Source organism: Rhinatrema bivittatum, chromosome 2 (assembly GCF_901001135.1).
Source record: "Rhinatrema bivittatum chromosome 2, aRhiBiv1.1, whole genome shotgun sequence".
Lineage (NCBI taxonomy): Eukaryota > Metazoa > Chordata > Amphibia > Gymnophiona > Rhinatrematidae > Rhinatrema > Rhinatrema bivittatum.
Window position 1 is genome coordinate 773,758,059 of NC_042616.1, and position 14,618 is coordinate 773,772,676.

The 14,618-nt window shown below is 43.6% G+C and overlaps 1 protein-coding gene across 2 annotated transcripts in view; it reads right to left on the bottom strand.

The window, feature by feature from the left end:
- Positions 1-14,618, bottom strand: part of ADCY8 (adenylate cyclase 8) — a 546,512-nt gene that overhangs the window by 250,198 nt on the left and 281,696 nt on the right. For both annotated transcript variants that reach the window (XM_029592041.1, XM_029592040.1), the window contains exon 6: positions 746-904. In XM_029592041.1, coding sequence (XP_029447901.1) covers positions 746-904 — 159 coding nt within the window. The remainder of the gene's footprint in view (positions 1-745; positions 905-14,618) is intronic.

The following is a 14,618-nucleotide window of genomic DNA, read 5'->3' on the forward strand; positions in this document are numbered from 1 at the left end:
CGCGTAGGAGAGGTTACGCGCGCCGGGCCTCTTTCAATCTAATATAGATCTCAGTTGGTTTTGCCCATCCCTAGTCGAAATGATCATGCATTGGCCTATTTTATAAAGGCCAGGCGACGCGTGTAAAGTCTCGGGATGCTAAGTCCTGGGGCTTCGAAAAAGGGGAGGGGGCGGGGCCAGAGGGCTCGGCACAGCGGCCATTTGCTGCTGTGTTGGAGGATCGTGTGCCGGCAGGCTGCCAACGCGTGCAACTTGCACTTGTCCGGAGCAGATGCAAAAGGTAAGTTAAAGAAATGGGGGGGGGGGGGGGGGGGGGGGGGGGGGGTTTAGGATAGGGCTAGGGGGTGGGAGGGTTAGGGAAGGGGAAGGAAGGTTAGGTTAGGTTGTTAGGAAGTTCCCTCCTAAGCCGCTCCAATTTCAGAGCGGCCTGGGAGGGAACGGGGGAAGGCTGTGGGCGTCGGCGCGTGCAAGATGCACTAGTGTGCACCTCCTTGCACGCGCCGACCCCTGATTTTAGAACATGCGAGCACATGTTATAAAATAGGGAGTCCACGTGTGCACGCTGGGTAGCGCGCGCACATGGACGCCCGCGCGTACCTTTGAATATTTACCCCTTTACCACTGGGCAAGTTTCAGATATAGAAATTTTTGGCGTCTGAAGTTTCTTTTGAAAATTCATTCAATCTAATATAGATCTCGGTTGGCTTTGCCCATCCCTAGTCAAAATGATCATGCATTGGCTTACCCAGGGATTCCACCTGATTCCAATTTGTTTGCAATATCCACATCCCAAGACCAAACGTCGAACTGCCACTTTCGCAGGCCTAATACACCACACAGCACGGAGCCAGAATGTATTCCTATCCGCATGTCAACATCGTGCTTTGTTCTAGATCTAACATACCTATCATAGAAGAATTAAGCAAAAATAAATGGTGAAACCAACCCAAAAGGTTATTCTTTACTGCAAAACAGTAACATATACAAACCTGAGCTGTAAAAAAAAAAATCCATTTTCACCAAATCTTGCTAACTTGACATTTAGAGTACAAATAACATTCTCAGAAAGGGAAGGAACTACACGAAACAAATGACATTATGGTTTTTCGTATACATTTGAAAACATCCCTCTGCTGTGACAAGCTCTCTTCACCTTCCTTCCAAATCTTGAAAACTTAAGCTAGGGAACACAGCAAGGCAAATTTTTAATGGTTGAAAAAGCAGCTGGGTTTCTTTCCCTGCTTTTGCTACCAGTTTGATTGCCAGCAAGCGGCAGAGCAGTGAAACGACTCCAAAACAGGTCAACCTTGCTGCATTCTGGATCAGTTTTCCCCATAGGACCTCCATCTTACCTTATAATGCTAGGGGGCTGTTTGGCAAGATAACTGCTCTTTGCAAACAAGAGGGGGAGATGTGGTATCTCTTTAAAACACGACACTTAAAATAAATTTGTAACCCAAGTCTGTGCTCCTTGTGCCTACATTCTCTACCACCTCCTTGTCTGTTTCTTTGGAAGGCAAAGAGAGGGGGTCATGTTTCAGCAGAAGAACCCTTAACAATTTTAATAGAAAAGAAATAGTACATACATTTAGAATGAAATGAAAAGCATCTTTTCTCTACAAGTGGATAATAATATGTAATGAACATTTGTTTTGCCACTTTGACCAACTGTCAGTTGAATCGCGTGCAACAACTTCAGGAAGACAAAACTGTGTTGATGAGAAATGATATCATTACTGTGATGGGATTTTCACATTCTATTTAAAGTTGCATTCTAAATTAATATCAAAATGTGACATTTCTGTTATCACCTTGCCCAGGGGAGTATGTGAGAATAGCAAGCTCTGGGTGACTTTTAGCGAAGAAAAATATCAAATTCCATCTGTGAAGATTTTAAATGCGGACTTGATATAAAGGGTAGTGAGAAAGAGCCAGGCAGTTTTCTAAGAGCTGGAATTCACACATTCATTTTATTTCGAGACTTTAACATGCAAAGACAGCCCACACTGCATATGGCCATTTTAACTTGCCAGGAGCACTTGTTTGAACTGGCATAAAAGCTAAATATCACCAAAATTTAAAGATGCCATTCTACACAGAAGCAGGGCAAGGAAACTCTGAGCAGGCAATATATAGATAACCCATTTCAGCATATTAAAATAATTGAAGAACTATTTTTTATTCTGCCTGCAACTGGGTGTGCTGTGCAATGTAACCAGTCAATCATATGCAAAGCATGAGCTACATATAATGTTCTGTTTGACTACAGACATTCAGCACAAAAAGATGCCCTAAACATGCCTTTTTCCACTACTGAGTATTACAGAATGTCTGAGATCCTTACTTACACTTTAAACATATTTGGAAAATAATATAATCATATTATGATGATACAGTTAAATACAAAGTATTTCATTTTGTTCCATCATAAGCACATACTCACTGCTTTACTTGGCGCTGGCAACAACGATCCAAGCTGCTAATTAGAAGTGCATGAAGGATTTTTTTTTTTCACTCTTGCAAAAGAAAACTTACAGAGCCCAACTTTTAAAACTGTCTGCGGTACATCATTTGCGTTCATAAGTGGGCCCGAGGAGATTTTTGCTAGTATTCTATAAACTGCATGGTGCGAGCTGCACAGTTTATACAACACCGTGTATATTTATTTATTTACTTATTTAAAACTTTTCTATACCGACATTCATAGGAATATCACATCGGTTTACATTGAACAGGGGAAACAGTTAACTTTTGGAAAATGAATTAGAAAGTTACATGGAACAAGGGAGAACTGGATCTTGGGTGTAAGAAGGATAGAAAGAAGAGTAGAGTAACAGAATAGTGAATTTACAATTAGAGGTAAATATTTAAGGATTTAAGAATCTTGAATTTGCAATTAGAAGTAGATATATAAGGAAATCGAGAATTTACAATTAGAGGCATATACTTAAGGAAAATTGGATCGGGTTTTGAGGAGGGGGAATAGGGAATAGAGGAAGGGGTGTGGCGGGGGGAAAGGGTATATCAGCAACAAAGGTCCATGCAACCTTAAACTCACTAGTCTAGTTTCCTGGATCATCCCTGAGAGCTTTTTAAAAACTGGCTCCACAATGGTCACTCTACAGTCTTCGGGTATACTAGTAACAGTTTTGCAATTTCATGTTTGAGTTCTTTTAGGACTCTGGGATGGATACTATCAGGTATTAGTGATTTATTATTCTTTAGTTTGTCTGTTTGATCTATTAAAACCTTCGTTATCAGAATAGATGTGTTTTAGTTGCTCAGAATCATCACCATTAAATAATGTTTCAGGTCTGGGTATTTTCCCAACATCTTTATCCTCCCTGGCTCCCTTTTTACCATCTAGTGGCTCAAATGAATCTCCCACAGGCTTTTTGCTTAGAATATGCTTGAAAAAGGTTTTATTATTAGTTTTTGCCTCCCAGGCAAGTTTCTTCTTAAATTTTCTCTTTTCCTATCTTACTACTGTTTTACATATAACATGCCAGTGCTTATGCTCTTGCCTATGTTCTTCATTAGGGTTTGCTTTCCATTTTTTGAACAATATCCTTTTGACTTTAAATGATTCGTTCAACTTACCATTAAAACATGCTGGCTAGTAATTTGGTCTACCTTAGACATTTTTAATGCATGGAATACATTTAGTCAGGGCTTCCAAATAAAGGAGCCGACCCCCATCCCAGGTTAAGGGGGAAGACCACAATAGTGGAGGTGCTCCGCCTCTGGGGAGGGGAACAGAGGCTGGAGGGCCAGTAGTAGACTCAACTTAAGCCAGGAATGGTCCTCCCACCAGCTTCTTCTTTTGGCATTTTTTTTTATAGTAAGGTCTCTTTCCCTGCATTCTCTTCTCCCTGCCCACCCCCATGCATGTACACACTTTGTGGCCTACCTGGTTACCAACTCGAGGAATGTGGCTTTGGGAAGCCTTGCCGAAAGAGGCTGGCATGAAAGGTCATAATCCAAGGGTGCAGAGCAGTCCGTAGTTTGAAGATGTGGTGGGTGTCTGTGTGTGGTCTCCCTCACCCTTCCTTGAATGCACAGACTGCTGGGGTGCCCAGTTGATGGCTGTTATTGGTGGCAGTGGTAGTTAGGGAGGCTAGGTGTTTAATCGCTAATGCAGAGAGGGGTTTGTTTCGGCAAGCAGCAGCAGAGCGAGCATCTGGTGGGTGTATGAGGCTGGAGTGGGGCCCTTAGGGTTCACCTTCAAGGGTGTGGCATGGTCTCAGTTGATGGTATTAGGGAAGGACTAAAAGCCCCCTCCTTTTGTGGCAGCAGTCCGGTGCCAGAAGCAAACACAGACACATACAAACACAGACACATACAAACAAAAGACATTGATAAGACAGGCTAAGAGAGAATTTGAAAAGAAGTTGGCCGTAGAGGCAAAAACTCACAGTAAAAACTTTTTAAAATATATCCGAAGCAGAAAGCCTGTGAGGGAGTAAGTTGGACCATTAGATGAGGGAATCAGTTGGACCGTTAGATGATCAAGGGGTTAAAGGGGCCCTTAGAGAAGATAAGGCCATCGCAGAAAGATTAAATGATTTCTTTGCTTCAGTGTTTACTGAAGAGGATGTTGGGGAGGTACCCGTACTGGAGAAGGTTTTCATGGGTAATGATTCAGATGGACTTAATCAAATCACGGTGAATCTAGAAGATGTGGTAGACCTGATTGAGTAGAAGAGTAGTAAATCACCTGGACTGGATGGTATACACCCCAGAGTTCTGAAGGAACTAAAAAATGAAATTTCAGACCTATTAGTAAAAATTTGTAACCTATCATTAAAATCATCCATTCAACCTGAAGACTAGAGGATAGCTAATGTAACCCCAATATTTAAAAAGGGCTTCAGGGGCGATCCGGGAAACTACAGACTGGTTAGCCTGACTTCAGTGCCAGGAAAATAATGGAAAGTGTTCTAAACATCAAAATCACAGAACATATAGAAAGACATGGTCTAATGGAACAAAGTCAGCATGGCTTTACCCAAGGCAAGTTTTGCCTCACAAATCTGCTTCACTTTTTTGAAGGAGTTAATAAACATGTGGATAAAGGTAAGCCGGTAGATGTAGTATACTTGGATTTTCAGAAGGCATTTGACAAAGTTCCTCATGAGAGGCTTCTAGGAAAAGTAAAATGTCATGGGATACGTGGCGATGTCCTTTCGTGGATTGCAAACTGGCTAAAAGACAGGAAACAGAGAGTAGGATTAAATGGAAGGGAGTGGGCAGTAGAGTGCCTCAGGGATCTGTATTGGGACCCTTACTTTTCAATATATTTATAAATGATCTGGAAAGAAATACGACGAGTGAGATAATCATATTTGCAGGTGATACAAAATTGTTCAGAGTAGTTAAATCACAAGCAGATTGTGATAAATTGCAGGAAGACCTTGTGAGACTGGAAAATTGGGCATCAAAATGGCAGATGAAATTTAATGTGGATTAAGTGCAAGGTGAAGCATATAGGGAAAAATAACCCATGCTATACTTACACAATGTTAGGTTCCATATTAGGTGCTACAACCCAAGAAAGAAATCTAGGCATCATAGTGGATAATACATTGAAATCGGTTCAGTCTGCTGCAGCAGTCAAAAAAGCAAACAGAATGTTGGGAATTATTAGAAAGGGAATGGTGAATAAAACAGAAAATTTTTTGAAGGGGTTAATAAACATGTGGATAAAGGTGAACCGGTAGATGTAGTGTATTTGGATTTTCAGAAGGCGTTTGACAAAGTCCCTCATGAGAGGCTTCTACGAAAACTAAAAAGTCATGGGATAGGAGGTGATGTCCTTTTGTGGATTTCAAGCTGGTTAAAAGACAGGAAACAGAGAGTAGGATTAAATGGTCAATTTTCTCAGTGGAAAAGGGTAAACAGTGGAGTGCCTCAGGGATCTGTACTTGGACCGGTGCTTTTCAATATATATATAAATGATCTGGAAAGGAATACGATGAGTGAGGTTATCAAATTTGCAGATGATACAAAATTATTCAGAGTAGTTAAATCACAAGCAGACTGTGATACATTGCAGGAGGACCTTGCAAGACTTGAAGATTGGGCATCCAAATGGCAGATGAAATTTAATGTGGACAAGTGCAAGGTGTTGCATATAGGGAAAAATAACCGTTGCTGTAGTTACACGATGTTAGGTTCCATATTAGGAGCTACCATCCAGGAAAAAGATCTAGGCATCATAGTGGATAATACTTTAAAATCGTCAGCTCAGTGTGCTGCAGCAGTCAAAAAAGCAAATAGAATGTTAGGAATTATTAGGAAAGGAATGGTTAATAGAACCGAAAATGTCATAATGCCTCTATATCGCTCTATGGTGAGACCACACCTTGAATACTGTGTACAATTCTGGTCGCCGCATCTAAAAAAAGATATAGTTGTGATGGAGAAGGTACAGAGAAGGGCAACCAAAATGATAAATGGGATGGAACAGCTTCCCTATGAGGAAAGGCTGAAGAGGTTAGGGCTGTTCAGCTTGAAGAAGAGACGGCTGAGGGGGGATATGATAGAGGTCTTTAAGATCATGAGAGGTCTTGAACGAGTAGATGTGACTCGGTTGTTTTCACTTTCGAATAATAGAAGGACTAGGGGGCATTCCATGAAGTTAGCAAGTAGCACATTTAAGACTAATCGGAGAAAATTCTTTTTCACTCAACGCACAATAAAGCTCTGGAATTTGTTGCCAGAGGATGTGGTTGGTGCAGTTAGTGTAGCTGGGTTCAAAAAAGGTTTGGATAAGTTCTTGAAGGAGAAGTCCATTAATGGCTATTAATCAATTTTACTTAGGGAATAGCCACTGCTATTAATTGCATCAGTAGCATGGGATCTTCTTAGTGTTTGGGTAATTGCCAGGTTCTTGTGGCCTGGTTTTGGCCTCTGTTGGAAACAGGATGCTGGGCTTGATGGACCCTTGGTCTGACCCAGCATGGCAATTTCTTATGTTCTTATGTCATAATGCCTCTGTATCGCTCCATGGTGAGAGCGCACCTTGAATACTGTGTACAATTCTGGTCGCACATCTCAAAAAAGATATAATTGCGATGGAGAAGGTACAGATAAGGGCTACCAAAATGATAGGGGGAATGGAACAGATCCCCTATAAGGAAAGACTAAAGAGGTTAGGACTTTTCAGCTTGGAGAAGAGACGACTGAGGGGGGATATGATAGAGGTGTTTAAAATCATGAGAGGTCTAGAACGGGTAGATGTGAATCGGTTATTTACTCTTTCGGATAATAGAAAGACTAGGGGGCACTCCATGAAGTTAGCATATGGCACATTTAAAACTAATCGGAGAAAGTTCTTTTTTATTCAACGCACAATTAAACTCTGGAATTTGTTGCCAGATGATGTGGTTAGTGCAGTTAGTATAGCTGTGTTTAAAAAAGGATTGGATAAGTTCTTGGAGGAGAAGTCCATTACCTGCTATTAATTAAGTTGACTTAGAAAATAGCCACTGCTATTACTAGCAACGGTAACATGGAATAGACTTAGTTTTTGGGTACTTGCCAGGTTCTTATGGCCTGGATTGGCCACTGTTGGAAACAAGATGCTGGGCTTGATGGACCCTTGGTCTGACCCAGTATGGCATGTTCTTATGTTCTTATGTCCCTTCTTCTCTGGTGGCTGTACCAAGACATTCCTCCAATACTAGGTACAGAAAGGGGAGTACACCAAAGGGATGAGGATGGAAACCAGGGATTGTGGCAGCCTATGTGCTCCTCACCATGCGGGTGAGTTGGAGCAGTCGGGTAGCAGTCAGGAGGGAAATGGCTTAGAAATGGCATTGAGGGCCATGTGGCCTGGACCAGCAACAGTCCGGGCAACTGGTTTCTTTTCACTCTCTTGCCTTCTTCTGCTCCATGGCCCCACTGCTAGCAGCTGCTCCAGTGCCTATTTCTAAAAAAAAAAAAAAAATTACAAAAGATACAGAGCTGAGAACATGCAGAGCATGCAATTAAGGGCTCCATGTGGACAGAGGGTGACCCATGCCACATAGCTTTCCTTCTGATTCGGGGCCCTTGGATTTCAGTGGCACAAGTGAAGTATCAGAGCAAGGCTAGCAGCAGGTCTTGCTGAAGGAAGCAAGGGGCAGGATTCAGGCCTTTCATCGGTGGCCAGCAATGTTCAGGTGGTGGCAGCAAACATAGCTGGGGAATTCCTGCAGTGCTTCCCTTTTGACTTGGGGGCCATTCAGTGGGGGAACGGCGGCAGTAGTTGGGGAAGTAGGGAACTGCAGGTTGAGCTCGGCGGAGGCACGGGGTGGATGGTCTAGTTGGATATTGGCGAGGGTCTGGTCTTTCTTCTAGCCAGTCTCTCCACTGTGTGGCTATGAAGCTGTTTAGGAGGGAGTCAGTGGCTCAAGGACTGCGGCTGGCATCTTTTGCTAATATTAGGGGACGGTGCCCCCTTTGTCATTATAGTACCACTGAGTGAGTGTGACCCAGGGGTGGCAGGTATTTGACAGTGCCGCTTTCCCACCCCTCCACATTGTGGGTGCATAGCAAAGCTCAGGGCCAAAGTTGAGCCATAAGGACACCGATCAAGTCCCTCCTGTTGTGGTGCACAAGCTTTGCTGCAGGCTTGCGCTGCCGGTATTTTCTAGGGTGCATGCTTCCGATGAAAATAAATAAATAAATAAATAAATAAGTATGCTTGGGGGCTGGCCTGTGGCAGCAGGCTGAGCAGAACGCAACTGGTGAGACTCATACACTGTTATACGTTCGTTCAGCTACATACTTTATCAGTCCCATCATACTCCTCCTCCAACTCTGGAGAGATTTATGGTTGAAGCGGCCATTTTAAGGTGGGAGTATGGGGATGGCATAAGCCAATTAATGTCAGCCACCATAGGTACAGGGCAGCATTGCCCAGGCAGAATTGAGACCAGCAGCCACTTTTAAGTGGTACGACCAGACGGAATGGCAGCAGCCATACTGAGGATGAGTTGAGGCCAGCGTATTAGTGGATGGTAGTGCCGATTCTTTGGTTATAGCAGGACATTAGGGCCTACTGGGGTCAAGTCAGAATGCATTTGTATGTATTGGCTATGGGTAATGGGACCTCTGCCCCTGGGGATGGCTGCCAAGAACTGCCTGGGGCTGAAATGGGTCATATTCTGAGAGCATGTTTATCTTATGGTGCACTGGCCCAGGTTATCCTCTGAGGCAGCGTCTCCCATCCAGTTTGTCACAGCTTGTTGGTGTGCCTTCAGACCTTATCAAATGTGCCAGGGAGCGTCACCACTGACTGACGCTCAGGTGCAGGCCAGAGTCATCGGCAGTGGCTCTAAAACATGTAGGGGCTCCTTTCTGAGAACATGTGTAAACCAACAGCACGGGCCCGGGAGTGTGGTAATTAACGGGTTGCATGGAGGCACAAATAGCTTAGATTCAACAAACAAATAAATAAGTAAAAAGTCCGGTCCACCTGGTCTGTCCCGCAGTAGTAATGGTTATTCCCATGCTTACTGTTAATAGCTACCGCTCCTTGAAGGCTACCTCACGCCTTCCGTGAAGAGTCGTATCTGCTGCTTTGTGCAGGTTATCCCATGCTTTCTATTAAGGATAGTAACTGCTGTTCCACGCATGTTACCCATGCAGGTTGCAATATCAAGAAGCCCGATCATCTTTGGGGAGATTCACCATGGCATAACTGCCATGGAAAATAAAACCACTGATCGATGCTCAGGTGCAGGCCAGCGCCCTGGCCTTACAATTCAGAATCACTAGTAGTGGCTCCAAGACATGTAGGACTTCTATTCTTAGGGCATTCTGAAATCATTGATTGCCTTTGTTCCTAGCTACAGCATGAGCCTGCACTGTGGTAATTAATGGGTTGCATATAGGTCCAGAGAGCTAGCTCCCTTTTTTTGTAGCTTATACAATGTGCAGAGCACCTCCTCATCTTCCCCTCTTTAGTTTGTGCTTTGAGATTTTCAGCTTGTTTCGTGTACGCAGGTGAAAAGGGGACAGGGAGCCTAGAAAGTGACTCACTTGGAGCTTTGCGTTCTGGCAGCCAGAGCTGAACCAGCTGCCTGCTCGACTGACACCCCCGCCCTTCAACTACATTTATATGTTGTCTTATTTTAGACATCTGACATGGGCATGCAGACATTTTAAGTTTGTTTACTAGTTGTCTTTCTAATTTATACGCATTCTTTGCATTGCTTATTATCAGACGGTACAGGCAGTTTGGAGTCCTTCTTTCTGCAGGCCTGGTATTTAAGCTATTGCGGTGGATTTTACCTGCAGGCTCTGCAGTTAAATACTCCTCATCACTCTGCATTAAGTCTGCTCAAGTGTGCCTTATCAGGCATTTACTCAGGCACCAGAGGTCAGTGAACCCAATTTTCCTACTCTCACATGTCAGTTAACAGTGATCGACTTGTTAAAACATTGACTGTTCTTCGATCAATTCTTTGCATATTTGTCTTGGCTGGCACAGATAATGATCAATCAGTATTGGACTTCTTTTTAAGGGGGCCCAGAACCGCCTTAGCACAGCAGTCAGCCTCATAATTCTGAAGGTCCTGATTCAAACACTTGGGAAGGTAGCAGTCAGCTGCATTACGCTAGCACTTGCATGTCAGCCTTTCATGAGTGGCGTCCTTTTCTCTTCCTTTAGAAGGTCAAGGCATTCGGTCAAGGCATTCGGTTCCTCGCCACCTTCAAAAACCCTTTGGCAAGTGGCACCTGTTCCTCGGCCTCAGATAGCATGCACATGGCGGGTCCCAATGCACCGATGATGTTCTGATGTCACTGTCAGCTTTTGGGCTGTAAGTTATTTATCATACCTGAGGCATTGCTCCTTCAAGGGCCCATACAATTTCCGTTTGCAGTGCCATAGAGTTTGATCGGCTACATTGCCTATCATACCCTCTAAGAAGATTGCTGCATCCTCTAGAGCGTTAGTTTTGTGCAGGTATTCCTATGGATGAGGACAGTAAAGTACTAGCCTGCCAGGTGTTTTTGCCAGGTGTTTTTGCGTTCTACCTGTTCAAGAGACTATGAGGGTGTATTCTGGGATGGACCCCAGTTACTCTTCCATGAACTGTTATCTAAGCTAATGGTGGCAAATTTTAAGGCAGGACAATTCTTTGAATTGAAACAAGGCAACATCATAGCTTAAGAACATAAGAAAATGCCATACTGGGTCAGACCAAGGGTCCATCAAGCCCAGCATCCTGTTTCCAACAGTGGCCAATCCACGCCATCTGGCAAAAACTAAGTCTATTCCATGTTACCATTGCTAATGGCAGTGGCTATTCTCTAAGTGAACTTAATAGCAGGTAATGGACTTCTCCTCCAAGAACTTATCCAATCCTTTTTTAAACACAGCTATACTGACTGCACTAACCACGTCCTCTGGCTACAAATTCCAGAGTTTAATTGTGTGTTGAGTAAAAAAGAACTTTCTCCGATTAGTTTTAAATGTGCCCCATGCTAACTTCATGGAGTGCCCCCTAGTCTTTCTACTATCCGAAAGAATAAATAACCGATTCTACCCGTTCTAGACCTCTCATGATTTTAAACACCTCTATCATATCCCCCCTCAGTCGTCTCTTCTCCAAGCTGAAAAGTCCTAACCTCTTTAGTCTTTCCTCATAGGGGAGTTGTTCCATTCCCCTTATCATTTTGGTAGCCCTTCTCTGTACCTTCTCCATCGCAATTATATCTTTTTTGAGATGCGGCGACCAGAATTGTATACAGTATTCAATGTAGCTTGCTCAACATTGGCGCTGTCTTGTGGTTAATTTCCTTTCTAGCCCAGGAATGTTTCAGCTTCTAGTGAGCATTTCAATCCCACTGTGTTTGCTGATATAGCTATAATTTCTTTGGGAGTTCCTGTGGTTCCTGAAACCTCACATTACATATAATGATTATTATTAATTCTTATTACAATGCTCCAGACCCAACCCTATGAGATTTGGCAGATCTATTCACATGCTTCACTTAATATAGGCATCTCACACTGCCTTACCACACGAAGGAGGCCTCGTGACCGTCCCTGGACCTGCCCCCGGACTGCCGCCACACCTCCGAACCCACCCCCGAACCGCCCCCTGACCCCTGGACCTGCCCCCGGACTGCCACCACGCCCCTGGACCCATCCCCTTACCGCCCCTTTTTCAAAGCCACGGGAAATAGGCGCGGCGCGGGGCTTGCGCCCACCGCAGAGCCTATGCAAAATAAGCTCGGCGCACGCAGGGGCAGATTTTCTCAGGTTATGTGCGTAGCCTTTGAAAATCTGCCCCATAGTGCATTGTATGACAAGAGGAAACAGCATAGATCAATTAACTTTAAGGTTCTACTTCCTTTCTTTTCTTATTCCTGTTTTTCTATTTTTTCTTTGGCTTTGACAGAACTTCAAAAACATAACTTCTCTGTCTGAAATCCAACAGAGAAATGAGAAAAAATGCTGACTGCTCAAAGTTGTGGGTTGCTTTCTGTTTGAGTTGAAAAAAACAAACAAAAAACAAGGAACACATTGTCAATCCATGCATGATGCCAACTAGGATAGACAGGTTAAAAAATTGCTTGTCCTGCTTCTTCCTTATCCATTTTCAGCCCTGCCCCGATGAATCTATTTTCAGTGGCTTGAATGGCTTGCCTTGAGTAGAACAACAACCACCCCCCCCCCCCCCCGCCGGCAGTTTTGCTTGCTCCATATGGATCCAATAATGTATGAAAATAAAAACGCCCTGTTTCTTTTCTGATTATTTATTCATTTTAAACAAATGCACATCCTTGCTAACCATGACAGGAACCTTCCAGAGCATGCACATATAAAAGAATTACATATGGAGCAAACAAGCAAGCGCAGCAGAATTATGAACTCAAAAGCAGAAACACAAAATAAAGTCTAAAAACATTCACAGTTGCTGCTAAGTAATGAATGGAGCACCTGCCAAAAGCAGAAAGATCCTAACATTTTAATGAGTGAAATGGTGTCACAGAGGTGGCTGGGATCAGAAAGGGCACCGAGAACTGGGCAAAGGCAAGTCACAGCCGAGAAATTCATCACTTCCATGTAATTGCCATAGGGCAGTCAAAATCCCCCTCTGTTCTGCCTGTCTCTGCTATAACTTGCTAGACGCCACGGTCAAATTAATTTTATATTTTGGGAATTTGCTCCAGCATTTACTTTTACTCTCAGGGGCTCAATTATTAAAAATTTGTGCCAGTGTTTTCCTCAGCAAATAATGGGCCATTTTAATGGAGTAATCTGATGCATTTTTCTTTTTTAATCAGAGCATAACTGTCACAAATCTTTAATAAATGAGCCCGTTAGTGAGTGTCTTTTTTGGCTGTAGTCATGTTATATATTACAGTGCTGATAATAAGTAATTCAGGAACTTTAATATGGTATTTTGCATTATGTTTTATTACCTTTGAGAAATTGAAGCTTGTGTAGAACAGATGCAAATGAATTGATGCTTTAGTTTAGTTGGATTTCATTTCAATTTCTGTTCTGCTGTTCAAATCACAACATCATATATGGAGGAAAATATCCGACGGCTTTGCATAAGAACATAAGATATGCCATACCGGCTAATTACGCCTGGCTAATTATTGGAGTTAGCAGGACAAAAACCAAGATACATTTCCTGCACACTAGGACGGTAACTTTCAAACTGGTGTGCGGGCGCATATCATATGTGCGCTTATCATAAAATAACCTGGCTGCACTCACAGGCACGCCAAATTTTAAGCAGACGTATAGGCATGGGAATTCTGCTTCTACCGCATAAGCTGAGGAATTTAAAAGAGGTGCACATCCATGCCACTGCCAGTTTAACCAGTTCGTCCACCAGTTCGCCCAATTAACAGCTAGGTCCTAAACTCCCATGGTTTGATAGCCTACACTTCCCCCAGCTACCCCCAGACCCTTTAAACCCCTCAGAAATGGTTCAATCATTTTATTTATTTACTCACACCTCCTCAATAGCAGAAGTGTGCCAGGGCGTGTAATTATCTGCACGCATATCTCTTGGGCAGGCCCTGAAACACCCTTGCCCTGCCCAGACCATGCCCGCACCCCACCCCTTTCTGGAAACCTTTCAGATGTGCAGGTATTTGTGTGAATAAGTCGGGCTTACTTAATAGCAATGTAAACCATCCGTCTCATGTTTTTTGGGAATATCCACTTATCCATACTTTTTGGGGGACAACAGTGTCTTATTTGGAGCAGCTGGTGGATCAGTCTATTCCGCTCAGCCCTTGTCTGGTCTTGTCCTGCCCTACCCAGTCCAGTTCTTAGTATTCATTCCCTACCTTCCTATTGCCTTGCCTTGCCCCAATCTGTATTCACTCCCAATCTCTACTTGGTATCCTGACCAAGCCTGTGTCCATATTCAGTCCCAGTCCCAGTCCCTGCTCTGTGTCCTGTCCAAGCCTGTGTCTGTATCCACTCCTCTTCCCTGCTTACTATCCTGTCCAGTCTTGTCCAGCCTGTTCCAGTATCCAATCCTCAACTCCCTGTCTGTTCCACATCCAGACCTCTGACTCCAGTCTGTCTTTTCCACAATGTCCAGCCTGTGCCAGACCTCAGTTCCAGCTTGTTCCGGCCCTGCTTTATCCAG